The sequence below is a fragment of the Mus pahari genome, chromosome 2 (assembly GCF_900095145.1).
Source record: "Mus pahari chromosome 2, PAHARI_EIJ_v1.1, whole genome shotgun sequence".
Classification (NCBI taxonomy): Eukaryota; Metazoa; Chordata; class Mammalia; order Rodentia; family Muridae; genus Mus; species Mus pahari.
Window position 1 is genome coordinate 49,826,411 of NC_034591.1, and position 19,575 is coordinate 49,845,985.

The following is a 19,575-nucleotide window of genomic DNA, read 5'->3' on the forward strand; positions in this document are numbered from 1 at the left end:
CCAGGACAGCCAGGGCTATACAGAGAAACCCTGTCTCGAAAAAACAAGAGTGAGAGAGAGAGAGAGAGAGAGAGAGAGAGAGAGAGAGAGAAAAAAAAAAAAAAAAAAAAAAGGAAAGAAAGAAAGAGAGAAGAAAAAAAAGAATGAGTCAACAGTATAGAATTTAGTTACTTGTTGTACTAAGAATTCTTTGAAGCACAAAAACAGATCTGGAAAAGCTGTAGTTAATACCTGGTATGCTGGTACACACCTATAATCCTAGCACTCAGGAAGCTGAGGCAGTAGAAATTTGAATTCTAGGGCAGGCTTGGCAGTCATAGTTATCTCAGCACTTGGGAGGCAGAAGCAAGACAATCTGACATTCAAAGCTAACCATAAGGAATTCCAGGCCAGCCTGGGCTACAAGAGACCCAGTCTCAAAATAACAGCAACAAAGCAAAATTTCAAAACTTAAAACAACATGTACAAAATGTTTTATGAAATAGTACTTTCAAGCTGGGAGTAGGAGCATATATTGCTAATCCCAGCACTCAGGAGGCAGAGGCAGGTGGGTCTCTCTGTGAGAGAGAGTTCCAGGACGGACAGGGCTATAGAGTGAGACCCTGTCTCGAAAAACCAACCACCAACCAACCAACCAACCAACCAATCAATCGTGCTTTCATGTTTTATGCTTTTCTTTTAGAAGTTAGTACTTTGCCAGGCACAGTGGTGCCTATATTCCAGCACTCAGGAGGTTACCACAGGCAGAGAGCTTGAAGTCAGTCTACTCTATATAAACAAAGACAGGTGTCCACACAGTAAACTTCCCAAGACATCCTGGGCTACAGAAAGAAAAAAAAAAAGAAATAAAAAAGAAAAATGCCATGCCTGTTCATTAAAGGTGGCCCACAGCTCACAGCACACGACCACAAACTGACTGAAGCACAGTGTCAAAAAGCCAGCAAGAAAGCCTAAATGTCACACAGTTGACACCAGGCACCTATGTGACAGACAGGTGCTTGTATTTTTAAATACAAAGGTCTAAAAATACACCAGCAGAGTTACTGAGCCAATAAGCCACCAGTTACACTTCTGACCCACAGAAGGCACAGAAACACAGGTGTCCTTAGAGTGAGTTCTAAGCTGTTTTTAGTCTCAAATTACAGAATCTGTCATAATAACTAGTAAGGTGTTGTTACAATGTTCCTTTTCTACTCTTCAAGATGCTGAATACAACATTTTAGGCAAAAAACAAACAGAGCTGAGCACACTTTAGTATCCTGCTACTATTCCAACAGTTTTACGTATTTAATAATAAATAGTCTGCTCAATAATGCATATATGAAGCATTCCATCATGCAATAAAACCACTTGCTTCCTAGGAAGGAAAAAAACAACAAAACATCAGCAAAATAGCAAAAACCATAGCCAAGCACTGTGCATAGTGGCGCGCCTTTGATGCTGGTGCACAAGAGGCACAGGCAGGTAGACATCTCCAAGTCTAAGGCCAGTGTGGTCTACATAGTGAGTTCCAAGATAGTTGGAAAAACTACATAGGGAAACACTGTCATAGATAGATAGATAGATAGATAGATAGATAGATAGATAGATAGATAGATAGATAGATAGATAGAAGATAGGAAGGAAGGAAGGAAGGAAGGAAGGAAGGAAGGAAGGAAGGAAGGAAGGAAGATGCCCAAAGCTATTAAAAGTTTTCTCAAAGGAATAACTCCAATTAAAAAATCTGAAATCAAGAGAAAGAGATCTAGATGCTATGGTACATACATATCAAGGCTTAGCTTCTCATTGCTGAGGAAAAACAATGACAATGTGCTGTGCAAGGAACCCCATCTGAACAACAAAAAAGGTGAGGGTCTACCTAGCTATTTCATAATAATTTCTGACTAAAATTCCCAGCTACATTTTAAATCAGAATTTTGACTAAAACTACAAGTGTAATTGTTTAAGGGGGAAAAAAAAGAATCAAAATAAAAAACAAAACCACCTTTAAGATTATCTATGAAGAAAATGACTAACATTAGCAAGTGAACTAAAACTAGCTAACAAAAATATCTCCAGAATGATACTGGTGGTGTAGGCAAGAGAGAGCTGGTCCTACCCTTCACCCAGGCAGGAGGTGCACAATGCTTGTCTCCTGACAGCTGTGACACTTGGGTGAGCTGGCAGGGCAGTGCTGAGGAGCTGGCCCTAGGAAAGGGTGCCTGAGAACTGGCCCCACCCCCTTCAGAGGGAGGAATGCTGGTGCAGAAGAACTGGTCCCTCCCTTTGTGGGCTGGACACTCAGGTGAGCTGGCCTTGGTGGCAATGGCATAGGAGAGCTGGGGACTGACCGACTCAGCTACTACCCAGGCCCAGATCCAGGGCCGAGTGGGCCGACCCCAACATCTAGTTCATTTATTAACTACAGGAGCACATGAAGAGGCAGGTCAAACCAAAGCTGCAGGATGTCCATGACAGGGTAACAACAGGCTATCTGAGAGGAGTCCCAGTGAGGATCCAGGATTGATGGTGCAGCAGAAGCCAGAGGCCTTGACTCACGGCAGTGAACATCTGTACGTAAAGCTGTCTGGACAAAAGGTGTACTGTGGGACACACAGCAGCTTCCACAGTGAGCTGTTTCTCCATTTGTTTTGTTTTGTGAAGGGAGGTTGCAAGGATGTAGGGCAGCTGTGGAGGGATGAGAGTGAATGAGATTGGAATACATGATGGAAAATTTACACACACATACACAAACCAATAAAAAGTTAAAAAAAAAAGTATACAGAATGTACTTATATTCTGTTCCTGGTTTAAAACTGATTAAAAACTTCCTGGGGCTGGAGAGATGGCTCAGGAGTTAAAAGCACCAGCTCCTCTGTTCAATGGTCCTGAGTTCAATTCCCAGCAACCACATAGTGGCTCACAACCACCTGTAATAAGATCTGATGCCCTCTTCTGGTGTGTCTGAAGGCAGCTACAGTGTNCTCATATACATAAAATAAACAAATCTCGAAGAAAAATTATACTGTGAAAAATACTAGGCTCACACAAACAAAAAAAAAACAAAAATGAAATTCCTTGAGGGGCTGGAGAGATGGCTCAGCAGTTAAAAACACTGACTGCTCTTCCAGAGGTCCCAAGTTAGATTTCTAGCAACCACATGGTGGCTCACAACCATCTGTAATGGGATCCGATGCCTTCATCTGGTGTGCCTGAAGAGAGTGACAGTGTACTCACATAAAATATTCTATTTCAAAAAAGGAGGAAAATAACAGCAACAACAAACTACCAGAGCTGACTTCACTAATAAGGAAGCCATGTACCCAAGCACTGGTGCTTCCTTAACCTGTTCCTGAGGCCAAGTAGCATCACCTTGAGGATATAATTATTAATTCCCACTCAAAAAACTCCTCCTTGAAGAAGGATCAGTGTGCTTTATAGTGCTCTTATAGTCCAAGTATAAAAACATGCTTAACCACACAAGCATAATTAACTGAAACTGACTATAATCAGATGTCACCAGCGCTGACAAAACACTTAAACACTGAAAAAATAGTCAAACTGGCAGAGTAAAAACGCTGACTGCATTTTATCCAATTCCATCAGGCACGAAATAGTCCCCTATTCAAAGCACACTAGTTTCCCTCTCAAAAAAGAGAATTTGTAATTCTACTTCCCATTAAGAAGAACAGAACAGGGGGCTGGAGAGATGGCTCAGCGGTTAAGAGCACTGACTGCTCTTCCAAAGGTCCTGAGTTCAATCCCCAGCAACCAAATGGTGGCTCACAACCATCTATAATAGGATTTGATGCCCTCTTCTGGTAGGTCTGAAGACAGCTAGAGTGTTCTCATACAAATAAAATAAATAACTCTTTAAAAAAGAGAAGGTGGTGGCACACGCCTTTAATCCCAGCACTTGGGAGGCAGAAGCAGGCGAATTTCTGAGTTCGAGGCCAGCCTGGTCTACAAAGTGAGTTCCAGGACAGCCAGGGCTATACAGAGAAACCCTGTCTCAAAAAACCAGGAAAAAAAAAAAAATAGAACAGCATTCATATGCCTTTAAATTAATATAAACTGGCTTTAAAAAGTCAGCATCTCACACCAGGCCACTAAAATCATGGAGAGGAAGGACCAGGTACAGCTTGTAGAAGAACACCGTGGTCCTGGGTTCAATCCCCAGCACAGGGAATAAGGAGATAAGGAAAATAAGCAGTTGTAATAATAAGTAGATATCCGTTTTTGTCTACAGTGCTAAAGTTCCAATAGAGGATCCGAAGGATGCCAAGCAAGTATTCTACCACTAAATTACACTCTCAGCCCTGCTCCACCTGGTACATTAGAGACCTCAACACCTCCTTCCATGAAGAAGAAACAGGCTTTCAGTTTCTGAATCTCAAATTCATCAATCAAACTACAAAAATAAACCCTCTAAGGAATAACAATACAGCTGAACTTGAACCTGTAAATTCTAGCACTTTGAAAGGCCAGAGAGGGGCTGGTGAGATGGCTCAGTGGGTAAGAGCACCCGACTGCTCTTCCGAAGGTCCTGAGTTCAAATCCCAGCAACCACATGGTAGCTCATAACCATCCATAACAAGATCTGACGCCCTCTTCTGGAGTGTCTGAAGACAGCTACAGTGTACTTACATATAATAAATAAATTTAAAAAAAAAAAAAGAAAGAAAGAAAGAAAGGCCAGACAATGGCTATGAAGTCAAAGTCAGCCAGCATACAGAGCAAGTTCCAAGCCGGGCGTGGTGGCGCACGCCTTTAATCCCAGCACTTGGGAGGCAGAGGCAGGAGGATTTCTGAGTTGGAGGCCAGCCTGGTCTACAAAGTGAAGTCCAGGACAGCCAGGGCTACNCAGAGAAACCCTGTCTCAAAAAACCAAAAAAAAAAAAAACAAAACAACAGAGCAAGTTCCAGGTCAGTCTGGGCTAAAGTGAAATTCTACCCCAAAATGATTAGAGGAAGAATAGACATAACAGGGCTGGAGAGATGGCTCAGTGGTTAAGAGCACTATCCGCTCTTCCAGAGGTCCTGAGTTCAATTCCCAGCAACCACATGATGGCTCACAAATATCTGTAATGGGATCCTATGCCCTCTTCTGGTTTGTCTGAAGACACCGACAGTGTACTCACATACATAACATAAATACATTTTTAAAAAAAAAAAAAAAAAAAAGACATAACCAGCAAGCCTGTGGAGCTCACATTTGTAATCCAAGCACTCAGACAGCTGAGGCAAGAGGATTACTGAGAGTTATAAACTAGTGTGAGCCACACAGTTCCAGACCAGGATGGGCTATAGCCTCAACTCCCAACACTGTCTCAACAATACACACCAAAATTAATGTGTTAAGCTCCATCACTAATCCAAAGTCTGCACTATGGAATGATTTCTGAGTGAATTCTCCTACTTTGGATTAGTGATCTGACTAGTTACCAATTTACAGTTGTGAGAACCTAAGGCTATTTAAACTTAAGGACATGCAAAAAAATGAAAAAGAAAAAAAATATGACCATTTATTTATTAATAAAAAAATAAAACCCAAATTTAATTTTTTCCTTTGCAAAATTTGATTTTCCAAGCTCTGTTACCAAGAAAACTTAATAATTTATTTGTAGATCTAGAATAAAAGATTGGCAGGGGGAGTGGGGAAGTAGGGACCCTGAAAAGATGGCTCCTACAGAGGACCTGGGTTCAGTTCCCAGCACCCACACATAGAGGCTCACAACCATCTCTAACTTCAGTTCCAGGAGATCCAATGCCCTCTTCCGACCTCCTTGGTCACAAGCCATGCACAACCTGATGTACATGCTTCCATGCAGGCAAAAACACTCACACACATAAAATAATTTATACAAGATTGGCCAAAGGATCCTAAACATTTAGCAGTATAAGGCCATATATAATATACCTTACCCATACCACAACTATTGTTCTCTTATGGACACAAACCTAACAATATTTGTTAGAGGAAAGACTTATCAAAACGTTTACCTAAATCTTTAGTTTTTAAAATTAACCAATCTTTTATAAAATGTCTATACTAAAGTCAACATACTAACAAACATCATAAATTCAAAACTATACTGGCACCATTTAGACAAAACTTATTTATTATTGAGGCAGGGTCTCTCTGTGTAGCCCTAGCTGTCCTAGAACTTATGTAGAACAGGCTAGCCTGGAACTCACTGAGATCCTGCCTCTGCCTCCTGAGTGCTGGGACTAAAGGAGCAAACAAACCACCATGCCCGGCTTTTTTGTGGTTTTTTGTGTTTGGTGGGTTGTTGATTTTGAGGCAAGACCTCACTATGTAGTGCTGGCAGGCCTGGAACTCGGAGTCATCTGCCCAGCTCCCAAAGCCTGGGATTAAAGACATGCAATGCCTTGTCTAGCTAAACTGCATTTTCATGAGCTCAGTTTCAGCCCAGCAGCGCCTGAGGAAACAAGAGTAAGTCCACTCTAGATCTAGTTTCTATTCAAAGTACCACAACTAAGAACACTCCAAGAAAACTTAAAGTGCATACATACTAAAAACATGACACATAGACAAGAAATTTTCTGGGCTAGCAAGATGGCTGAGCAGCTAAAACACACCTACCTTGCAAGCTTGACAACCTGAGTTTGATCCCTGGAACCCATAAAGGTGAATGGAGAGAATCAACTTCACAAAGTTGTCCTCTGACCTTATGTGTGCACAGTTTTTTTAAGGCATGTTGATACTGAACAAAGAAACGTACTTCAGTATGTTGGGGTATCCTATTTTCATGTATACCATTCTAAAAATTATTTACAAATTAGAAACCAGGAGGTGGGACAAAAGCCAACTATCACATTTCCAAACTAATAATATTCTATGCTGCAATGGCGTGCCTTCCAGTGGCATCCGCGCACCAGCCTGTCTCCCTCAGAGGCACAGGAACTGCCCTCCCTTATGCAGATTTGGGACTACTTCCAGACTTCTCATCAAGGAGGGTCTAAAGAGAACCATTTACTCAAACTGCCCACCTAGCACCCTAAAGGTAGTGGGAGGCAAATGGATCCCTCATCTTCCACTAGCATATTACCCTGTGAAGCTTTCCCCACGTGGCTCCTGAGATTTGGGGTTCTGCTGAGATAAGCATAAGAACCAGCTTACAAATAGCCATGTTTCTCAAGTATATGGTTTGATACAATAACTCTCCCATAAACATAAGACAATGAAGCACTTGGGAGGTATAGGCAGGTGCCAGTGCTATATAATGAGACCCTGTCTCAAAAAACAGGCAATTCTTCAAATGTGCTATTCACTCACAAAAGCACGAAGAGGCTTCGGTCTGCAAGGGTTTTCACAGTGCACTTGAGGCAAATCTTCCTGAGAAAACACTTGCTAACTTAATGCTCCAGGACCCTGAACAAAGAAACAAAGCCTACTCACTGGCTCCATCACTGACTCCAACCTAGAAACCTGCTGGAGGAGTGGGGGTGGAGAGGGGGAAGGGTGGCGCACGCCTTTAACCCCAGCATTTGGGGGGCAGAGAGGCAGGTGGATCTGAGTTTGACCAGTCTGGTCTACAGAGCAAGTTTCAGGACATCCACCAGGGCTATAAAGAAAACCTTGTCTCCTAAAAAACCAACAACAGCCTTAAAACCAGGTGTCCTTTTCTTGTTATCCAGTTTAAGAGTTCCAGTTCACATCAATAAGCTATTAATTTGTTAAGCAACACACATATAAGAAACACATATAAACACAACTGTTTGTGATTTACCAGAAAAAAATTAACAATATCACAAAGTAGTATTTTTTGTTAAGTCAGTGTTTACTCGTACAGAGTCCAAAACCATTTTCAATTTTTTAGACAAGGTCTTCCTATGAACAGCCCAGGGTGGCCTCAAACCCCCATCCCCACTGCTTTAGGCTTAAGTGCTGGTATTACAAAGTACACCACAATACAAAAAAAAAAAAAAAAAAAGCATTTTATTAATATTTTTTAAGTTAGTATATAAGTAATAGATTTCATTATATCCCTCCAAAGTGATAACATTTACATTAATATATCAATAAAATATTAAGATCTCAAAAAACAAACATAAAACCAAACCTCCTTTAGCTGGCCAGTGGTGGCACGGGCCTTTAATCCCAGCAGACAGAAGCTGACCTTTGTAAAGATACTGTCAGCAAAAGTTATGACTGTATTTCCTAATGAGCCACAAAACAAAATACTTCATAAAAAATTATAACTCACAAATTTTTCTTCAACTTTATGTAAGCATGCGTGCGTGTGTGCATGTGCGTGGTGTATGCATCCATACCAGGCTCTGTGTGTGTGTGTGTGTGTGTGCATGTGTGTGTGTGCGTGTATGTGGTGTACGCATCCATAACAGCTTACCTAAACCACAGGCCTCCAAGATTCTTCTGTCCTCACTTCCCATCTTGTCACATGGGCACAGGATTACACACTCGGGCTACAGCCTCAGCTTTTAATTGGCTCTAAGGATCAGAATGCCAATTCTCATATGCTTTACCCCAGCCATCTGCTTAGCACTAATTTCAATTGGGAGAGAGTTGCTGTAACACTGGCTTTGACACAGTAGGGTTAGTAATCAGTACTTGGGGTGGGGGGTGTTATTTAATGTGATTCATTTAAAATACCCAATTGAAACAAAAGTTTACCATCAGAGTTTTACCTATGTATGAAAAAGATATCGCTAGTAAGTGTTATATTTGAATTATCTTCTAAAAAGTAAAACATAAACCTTTGCAAGGTGGCACAACCTTTAATCCCAGAACTAGGAAGGTTAAAGCAGGGAGGTGGAAAAGTCAAGCCCAGCCTGGGATATATGCTGAACATGTCTCAAGCAAAAACTTAACCACATACCTACCCCACGGGGCAGGTTATTTCTCAGTCCAACAAAAGTGCACAACCATACACATGTTCATATCCACTATAACGAACTCAAGCATACTAAGGATCAAGATGTAAATTTTACCAGGCTTATAGGGACATACCTGCAAGACCATCTCTGTAAGCTGAGGCAGAAAGATCTTTTAAGGTCAAGGCCTGCTTAGGCTACACAGCAAAATCAGACTGGGTAACTTAGTGAGACTGTCTCAAAATTAAAACTAAAACAAACAGGCCTTCAAGACGGCTTGATAGGTAAAGGCACTTGCTACCAACGCTGACCACCTGAGATCAAATCCTACCACATGGCAAAAAACAAAGGGCTGAGTCCCACAAATGGTCTCTCTGTGTGTGGAGTATTTAGTAATTGTAAATGTGATTTACACACATACAAGTAAATGCAATTTTCAAAAGAAGTATCCATCTAAACATTTCAAAAACAAAAAAGGTCTGGGGACAAGTGTAGTGCTTCAGACCTTGCCTGGCATGCACAAGGCCCTGACCCAGTGTCTAGTTCTGTAGACACATGTGGAAACACAAACTTCTTGGATGTACTGTAAGTAGACTATCACTCAGAGACCTACAACTATACAATGAACTTCAAAATTAAGACCAGTGTAAAATTCACGTAAAAAGGACATGTGTGCCCCCTTTAGTATAGCTGTAGCCATTTTGTTTCTGCCCACCAGCTATTTTATACTGTTGCTGTAATCTGCCTGCCAGTCACTGACACAGAAAAGTAACTTAACTCAGAGCAGGTTCATGCTGGTCACATACTATATTATGTTCTGTATGTTATGGTTTTTTTATTAATCTTAAATTCTGCAACTATAAGCTTCACATAGGACCCCATCAAATTAAAGGTCACTGACCATATATCATGCTATGCTAAGATTTGTTATTGTATTTTGAGAAAAGCTCACCTTGGAAAAGAACCCAGCTACAGCCTTCACTCAGGACCAAGCAAAATAGTGGTCAACTTAAACTGTTAAACATGGAGAAGGGACTGACCTCCCTACGCATGCCCCACCCCCCACCCCACCACACCCCTTGTGTTTTTGTATGAGCTCATTACGATCTTTGTGGGATTTGCCTTTATAAGCTGACATAGAAAAATGCTCAGGGTCACAGCCTCAGCCCCTGAATTCTGAGCTATGGCCCTGATTGATCAAAACCATCCCTGTTTAATTGAGATGAGGGCTCGTGTGGTTTGTAGGTGACTCCTAGACCCCAATACATACTATATGATTCCATATAGTATGGAAGCTAACATACCACACACATACACACACACACACACACACACACACACACACATATATACATATGAATGAATGAATGAATGAATGAATGAAATAGCTGGTGTAGTGACACAGTGATACACACCTGTAATCCCAGAATTCCAGGCACCAAGGCAGGTAGATCTCAGAAATTTGAGGCCAGCCTGGGCTGTACAATAATAGTAAGATCTTGTTTCAAGCTCGAACTTCCCTTAAAAATAGAGACAAGCGCAATGTCTGAGGCTGTAGAGTGGTAGGTAGATTGACTGACCAGGGCAAGTGCACACTCACCCACACACGCTCCCATGATCTACAAGCCCCATAAGAATCTAAAAGGAAGTAGTAGTAGATTATCTCACCCATAGTTGTCCTTTTTTTGTTGGTTTGTCACAATGTAGCTCTAGGTAGCCAAAACTTGTTATGCAGACCAGGCTAGCCTCAGCTCAGAGGCTGTGAAGTGATCTGTGCCATTGAGGTGGGGTTTTTTTGTTGTTGTTGTTTTGTTTTATTATTGTTATAAATAAGTACACTGTAGCTGTCTTCAGACACACCAGAAGAGGGCATCAGATCCCATTACAGGTGGTTGTAAGCCACTATGTCGTTGCTGGGATTTGAACTCAGGACCTTTGGAAAAAACAGTCAGTGCTCTTAACCACTGAGCCATCTCTCGAACCCCGCCACTGAATTTTAAAACCTACTTTTCAGCTGGGCTTAGTGACACAACCCTTTAATCCCAGCACTTGAGGCAGAGGCTCTCAGGTCTCAAGGCCAGCCTGATCTACAGAGTATGTTCCCAAACATCCAGGGCTACCTAAGGAGACCCTGTATTGGGGTGTGGGGTGCATACCTTTAATCTCAGAACTTAGGGTTAGGGTGAATTTGAGGCCAGCCTGTTCTAAGGTAGCCAGGGCTAAACAGTGAGACACAACCCCTCCTGTATTTATTTCTGTGTATATGTATGTGTAGGTCAGAAGATAGCTTTTCTGAGTTTTCTCTTTCCACCATTTGGAAAACAAAAAACAAAGAACACTTTTTATATGTACAAATCTGCTGTGTGTGTGTGCATTACATATAAGCTTATTACCCCTCCCCCCGGCCTGACACACACTGAAATCAACAAGACTTTAGATGTCCTAGAATGGGAGTTATAGGTGACTGTGAAACACCATGTAGGTACTTGGAATAGATCCCAGACCTCTGCAAAAGCAGCAAGTGCTTCTAATCACTGAGGCATCTCTATAGCCTTTGGTCTTTTGACACATAGTCTTGCTGTGTAGCTTAGGATGGTCCCTTAAGTAGAGATTCTGCTGTCTCTGTCTCCAATGGTTCAGGTTAGTCTTTAACTCCTCATCTTCCTGCTCCCATTGCCTAAGTGGCAAAAATTTCTTTTAACAATTTATAGTTCTTCCTTCTTCTCAGACTTTGGTCTGATTTCTGTCCCTGGATGGATGGGTGGATAGATGGATGAATAGATGGACAGATGGATATATAGATATAAATATATATTTATATACGAACTGCTGCTGCCTTCAGATACAGATGGTTATGAGCCACCATGTGCTTGCTGGGAGTTGAATTCCGTCAATGCTCTTAACCACTGAGCCATCTCTCCAGCCTTATTCCCAGTATTTTTGTTTTTGTTTTTTGTTGTTGTTTTGGGGTTTTTGTTTTTGTTTTTCAAGACAGGGTTTCTCTGTGTAGCCCTGGCTGTCCTGGAACTGACTTTGTAGTCCAGGCTGGCCTCGAACTCAGAAATCCGCCTGCCTCTGCCTCCCGAGTACTGGGATTAAAAGAATGCGGCATCACTGACCAGCTTATTTCCAGTATTTTTAACAGGGGAAAAGCAGTTACAGAGCAGGTACATATAATATGGCACTGGAAACAAGAAATCCTGAAAAGAATACATGCCACAGGCTAGGGTTTGGGGATGACTTCTTCAATAGTCTCTCATTCCCAGACCCCACTCTAGACCTCCTGAAGCAGGAAGTCCACAGTGGGATCCAGAACCAGTTTTCACAAGCCCTCAAGCAAGTAAGATCACACTCAAGTTTGAAAACTATTATTTAAAGGATAAGATTATGAGTGGCTGTTTTCTTTCCCTTTTTGTAACCTATATTTTCCCCAATTACTTTATTATAATACTTTCAAAACCCTACTATGTCTTTCATTAAAGTGTTTCATTAAAACACAGATTCTCTGAGTCTCTAGGTAAAAAGCTACTACACTGTAAGCATTATAGGATCTGAACTGCATGTCTAAAGAAATTCAATGGTTCTTAGAACCATAAATCTGCTAACACTAAATGAGATCCCAACTACATGTGTAAATACCAGACAGGGTGCAAGGAAAGTCACAACACTACCCAAACTAACAAACCAGGTCACCTTAATACATGCCCAGAGACAAAGGGTTTCTTACACCTACACAAGATTTTTCCCTCATATGAGCTGAATTTGTAAGCCTGTTTATATTTTACAACCTCACTGCAAAACTCAGAGGTTCCTGGTTTACCAAAATAAGTGCTATAATAATCCCTGTGTCACCAAAATCTATGCAGGGAAGACAAACTCAAAACACTGGGAGTTGCCAAGTTTTCAACTTTTAGCTTTAAAACCATAAAATTATTCTTTCATCTCATCAACTCAAGAAAGAAGCCACAGGAAATGAGGGGTCAACCACAGGTTGCCAATGGACAGGGGCTGGTTAAAAGACTGCCTACACTTTGAACACAAATTAAACAATGAATAACTTAGGGATAACTGCTGATTAAAAGCAAACACGAGAAAGCTAAAGTCTGAGGTAATGTCTCTACATTTCAATGCTTTTGTTTTAATTTTTTTTTAAGGCATCCGGATGCCCATATATATCCTCATCACATAAAATTACTTTTTAACTTTTCATTAAAAAAAAAAAAAATCAGGTTTTGTTGTTGTTTGAGACAGGGTTTCTATGTAGCTCTGGCCATAAGATCCACCTGCTTTTGCCTTCCAATTAATGATCCTAAAGGTGTGAGACACCACAGCTGGCCAAAGGGGGGGAGGGAGGATTCAATTTCGAAAATACTAAGTATTCAAAAAAAAAAAAGGTGTAACATACAATGCTGAGCCGACATTCTGGCTTAAAGGAACAATTTTAAAACGAATTCCACAAGTACTAAGTCCACCACAGTGAACTTCTCACTAACCCCTCCACATAGACACACTGCCTGACACAAAGAGGGTGCACAAATATTTAGAGGTTTGAACTTGTTCCAGAAAATTTCTGAAGCCCTTACAGCAGCCACCAGCTTTTCTGTAAATTCTAGCAAGTTTAGAGCTCTGGAGGTCCATTCCCACCACAGGTTTAACCCCAACTATAAGTCACTTAAGGACATTTAAAAGTCATATCCTGTTTTGTTCCTGAGATCTGGAGAAGACAATCTCTGAAAAGTCATAGTATTCTAAAATTTCCAAATATTACAGCAATAGAAGGTTGTGCCAAGTCCCCATTATGATAAGATTCAGTTTTCTAGTTTAATTTTTTGAACATTTCTTGAATCTGAGTACAGGTTTTCCTTTTTTTTTTTTTTTTAACCCCTTGAAAATACCCTTGGTTCTGTCAGCAGCTCAAGGCCTCCCCAGCCCCCACCTCTTTTGTATGTAAACACACTCTTGTCACACACTCCCATCAGCTGTTTGGTAGCTCCACCCCTCCTCCTTTTCCGGGTAGTAACAGAGCAGCCAATGAGCTGCAAGGAGCTGTGCCTGCGGCCTTTTGCCTGCATACGCTTTTCCAAAACAAGCAGCTCTAGCCTTCAGCAGGGGCACTGGTTCACAGATAAAAGGCTCACCAGAGCTGTGCAACAGGGCGAGACAGTCACCCCCACCAACAAGGAAACCCATGTAACCTGAGCTGTTTGTTCCTCCACCAGGGACAACTTCAACCAATATTCCTTTAGGGCAAATCACGCTTAAGGTCACCAGAGTCCCCAGTTCTCAGACAATCTAAATAATCAGTGGTTGCTGATGGAAACCTCAAAAGGTTGCTGGTCCTCTGTTGCTCTCAAGGCTGGCTCTACCTGGCTCTGGCAAGCTATCCAAGGCCACTTTACAGGACCTAGGCTAAAGACAAGAGGTTTTTATCCCGCAGCACCCGAAAGTCATGTAAATCAGTTTCTAGGCTCCTGTGGAGGTTTGCACAACCCTCAGCTGAGGATCAGAAGAGAAACAATGAATGAGTCAGAGTTTCAGAGCATAATCGCCCAGCAGATTAAGTGCATTGGTGCAAAACACTCACTCCCTGCATAACTTGGGAGTCGGCTATCCTACCAACCCGTCACAAAAGAAATCCCACTGGCTCTGAAGGAGACCATGTCTGGCAAGGTGCAGGAAAGCAGTGACCAATTAGCAACACACCCTCTTCTCTCCCTACCCCCACACCGCTACTTTCCTACAATACAGGTTGCTGCCAAGCTATAAATCCTTGTAGTGTAATTATGCCCAGAAGACAGCCAAAAATGGGCTCAAACCGGAGACACCGATGGAACTGGCTATCAGCCTCTACCAAAGGAACCACGGAGGGACGACGGCAAGCAACAGACATTCCTTCAGACCTTTTCTTTCTACTTCCTTACCACCATCTTTCATTTTTAACCCTCAGCACTGACAGGTGATTGTACCCATCTTACCAGCAGACTGGAGACTTCACTCTTAAATTTTTCACTAAGTATACCTTACCCCAAAACTGTAAACTCCACTTGGGCCTACTGATGTGAATTCAACTGAGAAAGGAGGCCATAAAAATCTCTCACCTCCACAAACATGCACACACAAAAGGAAATGCCAAAAATTTTAACTCCCAAACTACATTAAACCAGAAAATGAAGTAGAGGTAGCCTCTAGCTTTCAAATCAAAGCTGTTATCCTCTGATCTCAGAAATCTACAATTTTAAAGAGCCCTGCTTTCTTTTGTCAGCAAGGGAGGTGGGGAAAGAACAGAAGCCAATGCATCTTTGCCTTTCTTCATCTTCTACTAAAAATAAGCTATGAAATAAGCCACTTAGGGAGAGGGGGAAAGAGAGACACCCTGCTGTTCTTTGTTTCCCTCTCCCTCGCCGCCCCCCTATTAGCCAGCCCCCACACCCGGACTCCTAAATGCGGTAATCATTCTAGATGCCACAACTACTACGTGAACAAAAGACACTGTATGGAAAAGGCATCAGGTCAAGTTAGGCCTCACTCTTTATCCTCAATCTTTCAGAAATCTATGTATGAACGTAATTTGAGGATCTGACATCGATCAAAAACAGCTGGAATTCTCTCCCCCACTCCATCCCAATTATACATTAGGGTGAAATTTGCATTAGGTGTGATGGTAACTCTCAAACTCTTAATTCAAGACAAAAATAACTCCGAAGTCTAGCACCATGTCATTTCCTAGTTTCTAAACAAAAATAACCACCCCCCAACTGCTTTGTGTAGAATGTACAGAGCCATGGTTACGAGTTTTCCTGCGGTATGAAAAGCCAGCATTACTGTTATCATTCACGCATTTACAAAACAATCAGAGCCACAAACAACCCATAAGAGAGTAGATTTCACAAGTGCCTAGGTGTGTACCGAGCTTAATACCCTTTCTTACTGGCTCCACTCTAGTCCTTTCTACTGCCCTCCCCCCAAATTCTAGACTCCAAACCCTAAAACTTCCGAGTTTAACCACTATTCTTAATTTCTAGCCAGTTCTCCCCTGGGCAAGGAGAAAAAAAAAAAACATGTTCTTATGCTTGAAAAGATGGATTAGTCAAAAAAAATTAAAAACAAATAAGAAAACTCTTTTCTAGGTAACTTTCCTCCCATCCCCCAAGTTAAAATCCTATGCAAAAACTACTTTTAAAAAACTTCAGCAAATTCCATAACTGAGCTTTTGACAACCACCTCTGATGTTTAGGAAAAATTAAAAAAAAAATTTTAAAAAGCAACAAATAAAAGAAGGAATTACCTGAAGAATCTAGGCAAACAACTTGAGTTATATAAACAAAATCCTGCAACGGGGGAAATGGTTGGGGGATGGGGGCCAGGCAGAAAAGAGAACCAGGAGACAAGACTTGTTAACAGCCTTTCACACACTACCGCCCCCCTCACCCTCTCCCTGGGGATCAGCTATTTACAACACTGGGCTCTCGCCCCCACCCTCAAAATTAGCCCTCAAAAAAATAAAAACATTTTTTAAATGCTCGATTTGCCTTAGGAACCTTCGCGAATTTCTGGATTCCAACCAAAACCACTGCCTGGAGGACTCTTATCAGTTACAGCTCTCCCACTGCAACCTCGGGTGCATATAAAGTTGGGGGAAGGGGTAGAAAATAAAAGGTGTCACTTGGCCCAGATCAGGGCAAGCAGTCTCCAAGAACCGTACCCTTACAGAGGGAGTTTTGCTCAAGTGGCTATTTTGTTCGGGAGCTCCTTTCTCTCCTTCCTCCCAGCTGTCAGTTCCACAATATGGAGGGTGGCCTGCCTGCTAAGAGGGCCTGGGGGTCCTCACTGCATGCACTATGAGTGGGATAGGCTTTGTCAGTAGAAAGAAAAACAGGAAGGTTCTCCAGACCAGAAGGCTTAACAGGAGTGTCTGATTTAAAACACACGGAGCTCTTTATTACAAGAGGGGGCCCTGAGCAGACTACTCTCTTCCTAATATAGAAAGGAATTAGGGATAAAGAAGGTCGCAGGAGTTACCCCAGTTTAAGCAGCACTGTGAGTGGAAGGAACCGGGACACCTCAAGAGAAAGAGAGAAAGGCTTCCCTCTCAGGAATTTCTATAATGAGTCCATAAACCCAAAGCTAGCAAACAGGAAGCAAAGACCCTGAAGATGAGCTCCCGGTGACGAAGGAGGCGGCTAGTTATACCCCCCCACACACACACACACCCCTAAGAAAGGGCCGTCTTAGGAATCCAAACGTCGTAGAGAGAAAGTCAGGAGCTGGGGGGTGGGGGGGGTGCAGGGAGGCGAAGAACGCACATCTCGGGGGGCTGCAGATAAAGGGGGACGGAAAAAGCTCTCGGCTCCGGGAAGGTGCCAAGGGGCCGCCGTAGGCACCGGGGGAGGGAGGGGAGGCGCGGCCAGTGGCCTGGAGCGCCCCGGAGCCCTCGACTGGGCACCCCCACCCGCCCCACACGCAGTCCGAATTCCCCTCCATGAAGGATACAGCTTGACTACGTCCGTGTCCATCCGCCTCTTGCCGGGACTGGGGGATGACATGGTGTCGCCGCTGCCGCTGCCTCCCCGTCGCCTGCGCCGCCGCCGCCGCCTCTCTCCCCTCCTTGGCCCGTCTGTCACGGGCTCCGGGCCCAGCTCGCAGGGCCCCGCGGCCTCGCCGGCTCCTCGGCCGAGGTGGCAACACCCGCGCGGTCCCGTGGGGTCCGCTCAGCCGCCGCCGCCGCCCCCCGCACGGGGGAACACCGGGCACTGCCCCGCCGAGTGGGGGCGGGGACCGAGGCGCCCGCTCGGGCTGCCCTCCGACTGAGACTCCGCCGCGGCCCGGGCTGCCGCTGCTCCGCTCCGTGCGCCGCTCCCTCCCGCCTGCGCTCGCTCGCTCGCTCGTTCGCCTGCCCGCCCGCTCGCTCACGCTCTCGCCAGCTCCCAGCTGCTTCCTCCACAAGCCGACGACTCCAGCTCGCTCGGCCTCTCTACCCTAGCCTCGCTCTAGGCGCCGTGATGTCACCTCTGTGACGTCATCTGAGGGGCGGGGCGCCGGTGGGAGGGGAGGAGCATCGTCGTCGCGGTGTAAGCGTGTCAGGGGAGTTCTGGGAGTTGTAGTTCCTCTTTCTCCTGCCATCGTGCATTCCCTCCGCCCCCTCCCCCAACCTCCCCACACACTTCATCGCTCAACTGCCAGTGTCGTTGCCATCAACATAAACGACGGTAGTAAATAATGGCAGTATGATTACATTCATACTTTATGTACCACCCTCTCAACAGTGTTGCAAAGGCTGTTAGGATATGGAGGAGGCCAAAGTGGCAATTACTCAGACTGGCGTCCAAATCTGGAAATTCCCACACCAGCCTGTTCTCTCCACTTTGCTCCCTCTTCAGAGGGAATTGGTTTGCAGGGATTGTAGACTACAGTAAGGCTTCCCCAGAACTTGCAAACAGGGTTCATTTACCCTCCATGCAAACAAGGTCAGTAACTCCAGGACTGCAATAGAAGCAGCCAAGAACAGAAATAATTTGATACTCACATCCTCATTCTACAGAATTTGAGGAAAGTTGAGGTCATTTTTAAAAATCACAAAGGTGACTGATAGAAGCGCCCTAAATAAGTTATAGTGCAGAACAAAGACACAGTTCTGCCCTCTGAACTCCTAAATCAGTTCATGACTCTGAGGATACAGTGTGGATGAAGATGAAATTTACATAGCTCTCCCAGGATGGACCAGAGTGTCAGCATCACTTGAGAACTAGGAAGAAATGCCTGTAGAAGGGCCTACTCAATTAACAGATGCAGTTGAACTAAGTTCTCAGCCGGTTCCCTGAACAGTGAAGTCTGAGGGATACTGCTCTACGGGGCTCAAAAGTGACCATGAACCTAAGGAGCAACAAGGTAAAAGAGGCAGAATAGTGCCAAGTATTCTCAAAAGCTTTATCTGTTTGTCTTCTCTCTATGACGCACACTTGGACTTTGTCAGGCCAGGTACGGAGGGCTAAATTGAAGATCATGCGCTCCTATCATTCTACCCTTCAATATGCCAGCTATTTTTTTAATTGTAACATACATATAAAATATACAATGTTAACCATTTAAATATTCAATGCAACAGCAAAAAAAAAAAAAAAAACATTAAATATTGTGCAAGTATGACTAGTGCTCATTTCCTGAATCTTTTCATCAATCCCAGCAGAAACCATGTGCCCTTAAAAGAATAACCCCTCCTCCCCATCCCACCAGCCCCTGGTAACTTCCGTACTATGTTCTGGAGAGAAAAAAGACAATCCATTGCTTTCTCCTAGGAGAAATCTGTCAGCAGACATGTGTGAAAAGACTTCTGACCATCATTATCTGATCACTTCACTGAAGGAAGAAAGCAAAACAAAACAAAACAAGATTTGCCTTTCTCACTGTCTGCACCAGACTCCCCAGGGTGTTATTGCCGCTCCCAGCTTTCCTAGAATGGATCCCCCAGCCTCCTTTGCCTGCTTACCTCCCACCCCTGTGCTAAGGACAGTGGTTTTCAAGCTTGGCCCAACACCTCAGAATCGCCTAGGGAGCTTGTTAAGCTCACAGGCGCGCCCAGGAACTGCCCCTGGGAATTTTGATTCAGAAGGTCTGGGGTGAGGCCTGAATAGCCTTGTCTTTAACAAGTACCCTGGATGTTTCCAAAGCTGGCCAAAGTCAGAAAAGCTCTGCCTTCAAGATTCCAAAAGACATCTCAATTTTGGGATACCTATCTGACTG

The 19,575-nt window shown here is 43.5% G+C and overlaps 1 protein-coding gene across 2 annotated transcripts in view; it reads right to left on the reverse strand.

The window, feature by feature from the left end:
- Positions 1-17,834, reverse strand: part of Ube2h (ubiquitin conjugating enzyme E2 H) — a 91,367-nt gene extending 73,533 nt beyond the window's left edge. For both annotated transcript variants that reach the window (XM_021190672.2, XM_021190671.2), the window contains exon 1: positions 17,329-17,834. In XM_021190672.2, coding sequence (XP_021046331.1) covers positions 17,329-17,381 — 53 coding nt within the window. In that variant the 5' untranslated portion in view covers positions 17,382-17,834. The remainder of the gene's footprint in view (positions 1-17,328) is intronic.
- Positions 17,835-19,575: the final 1,741 nt, after the last annotated feature.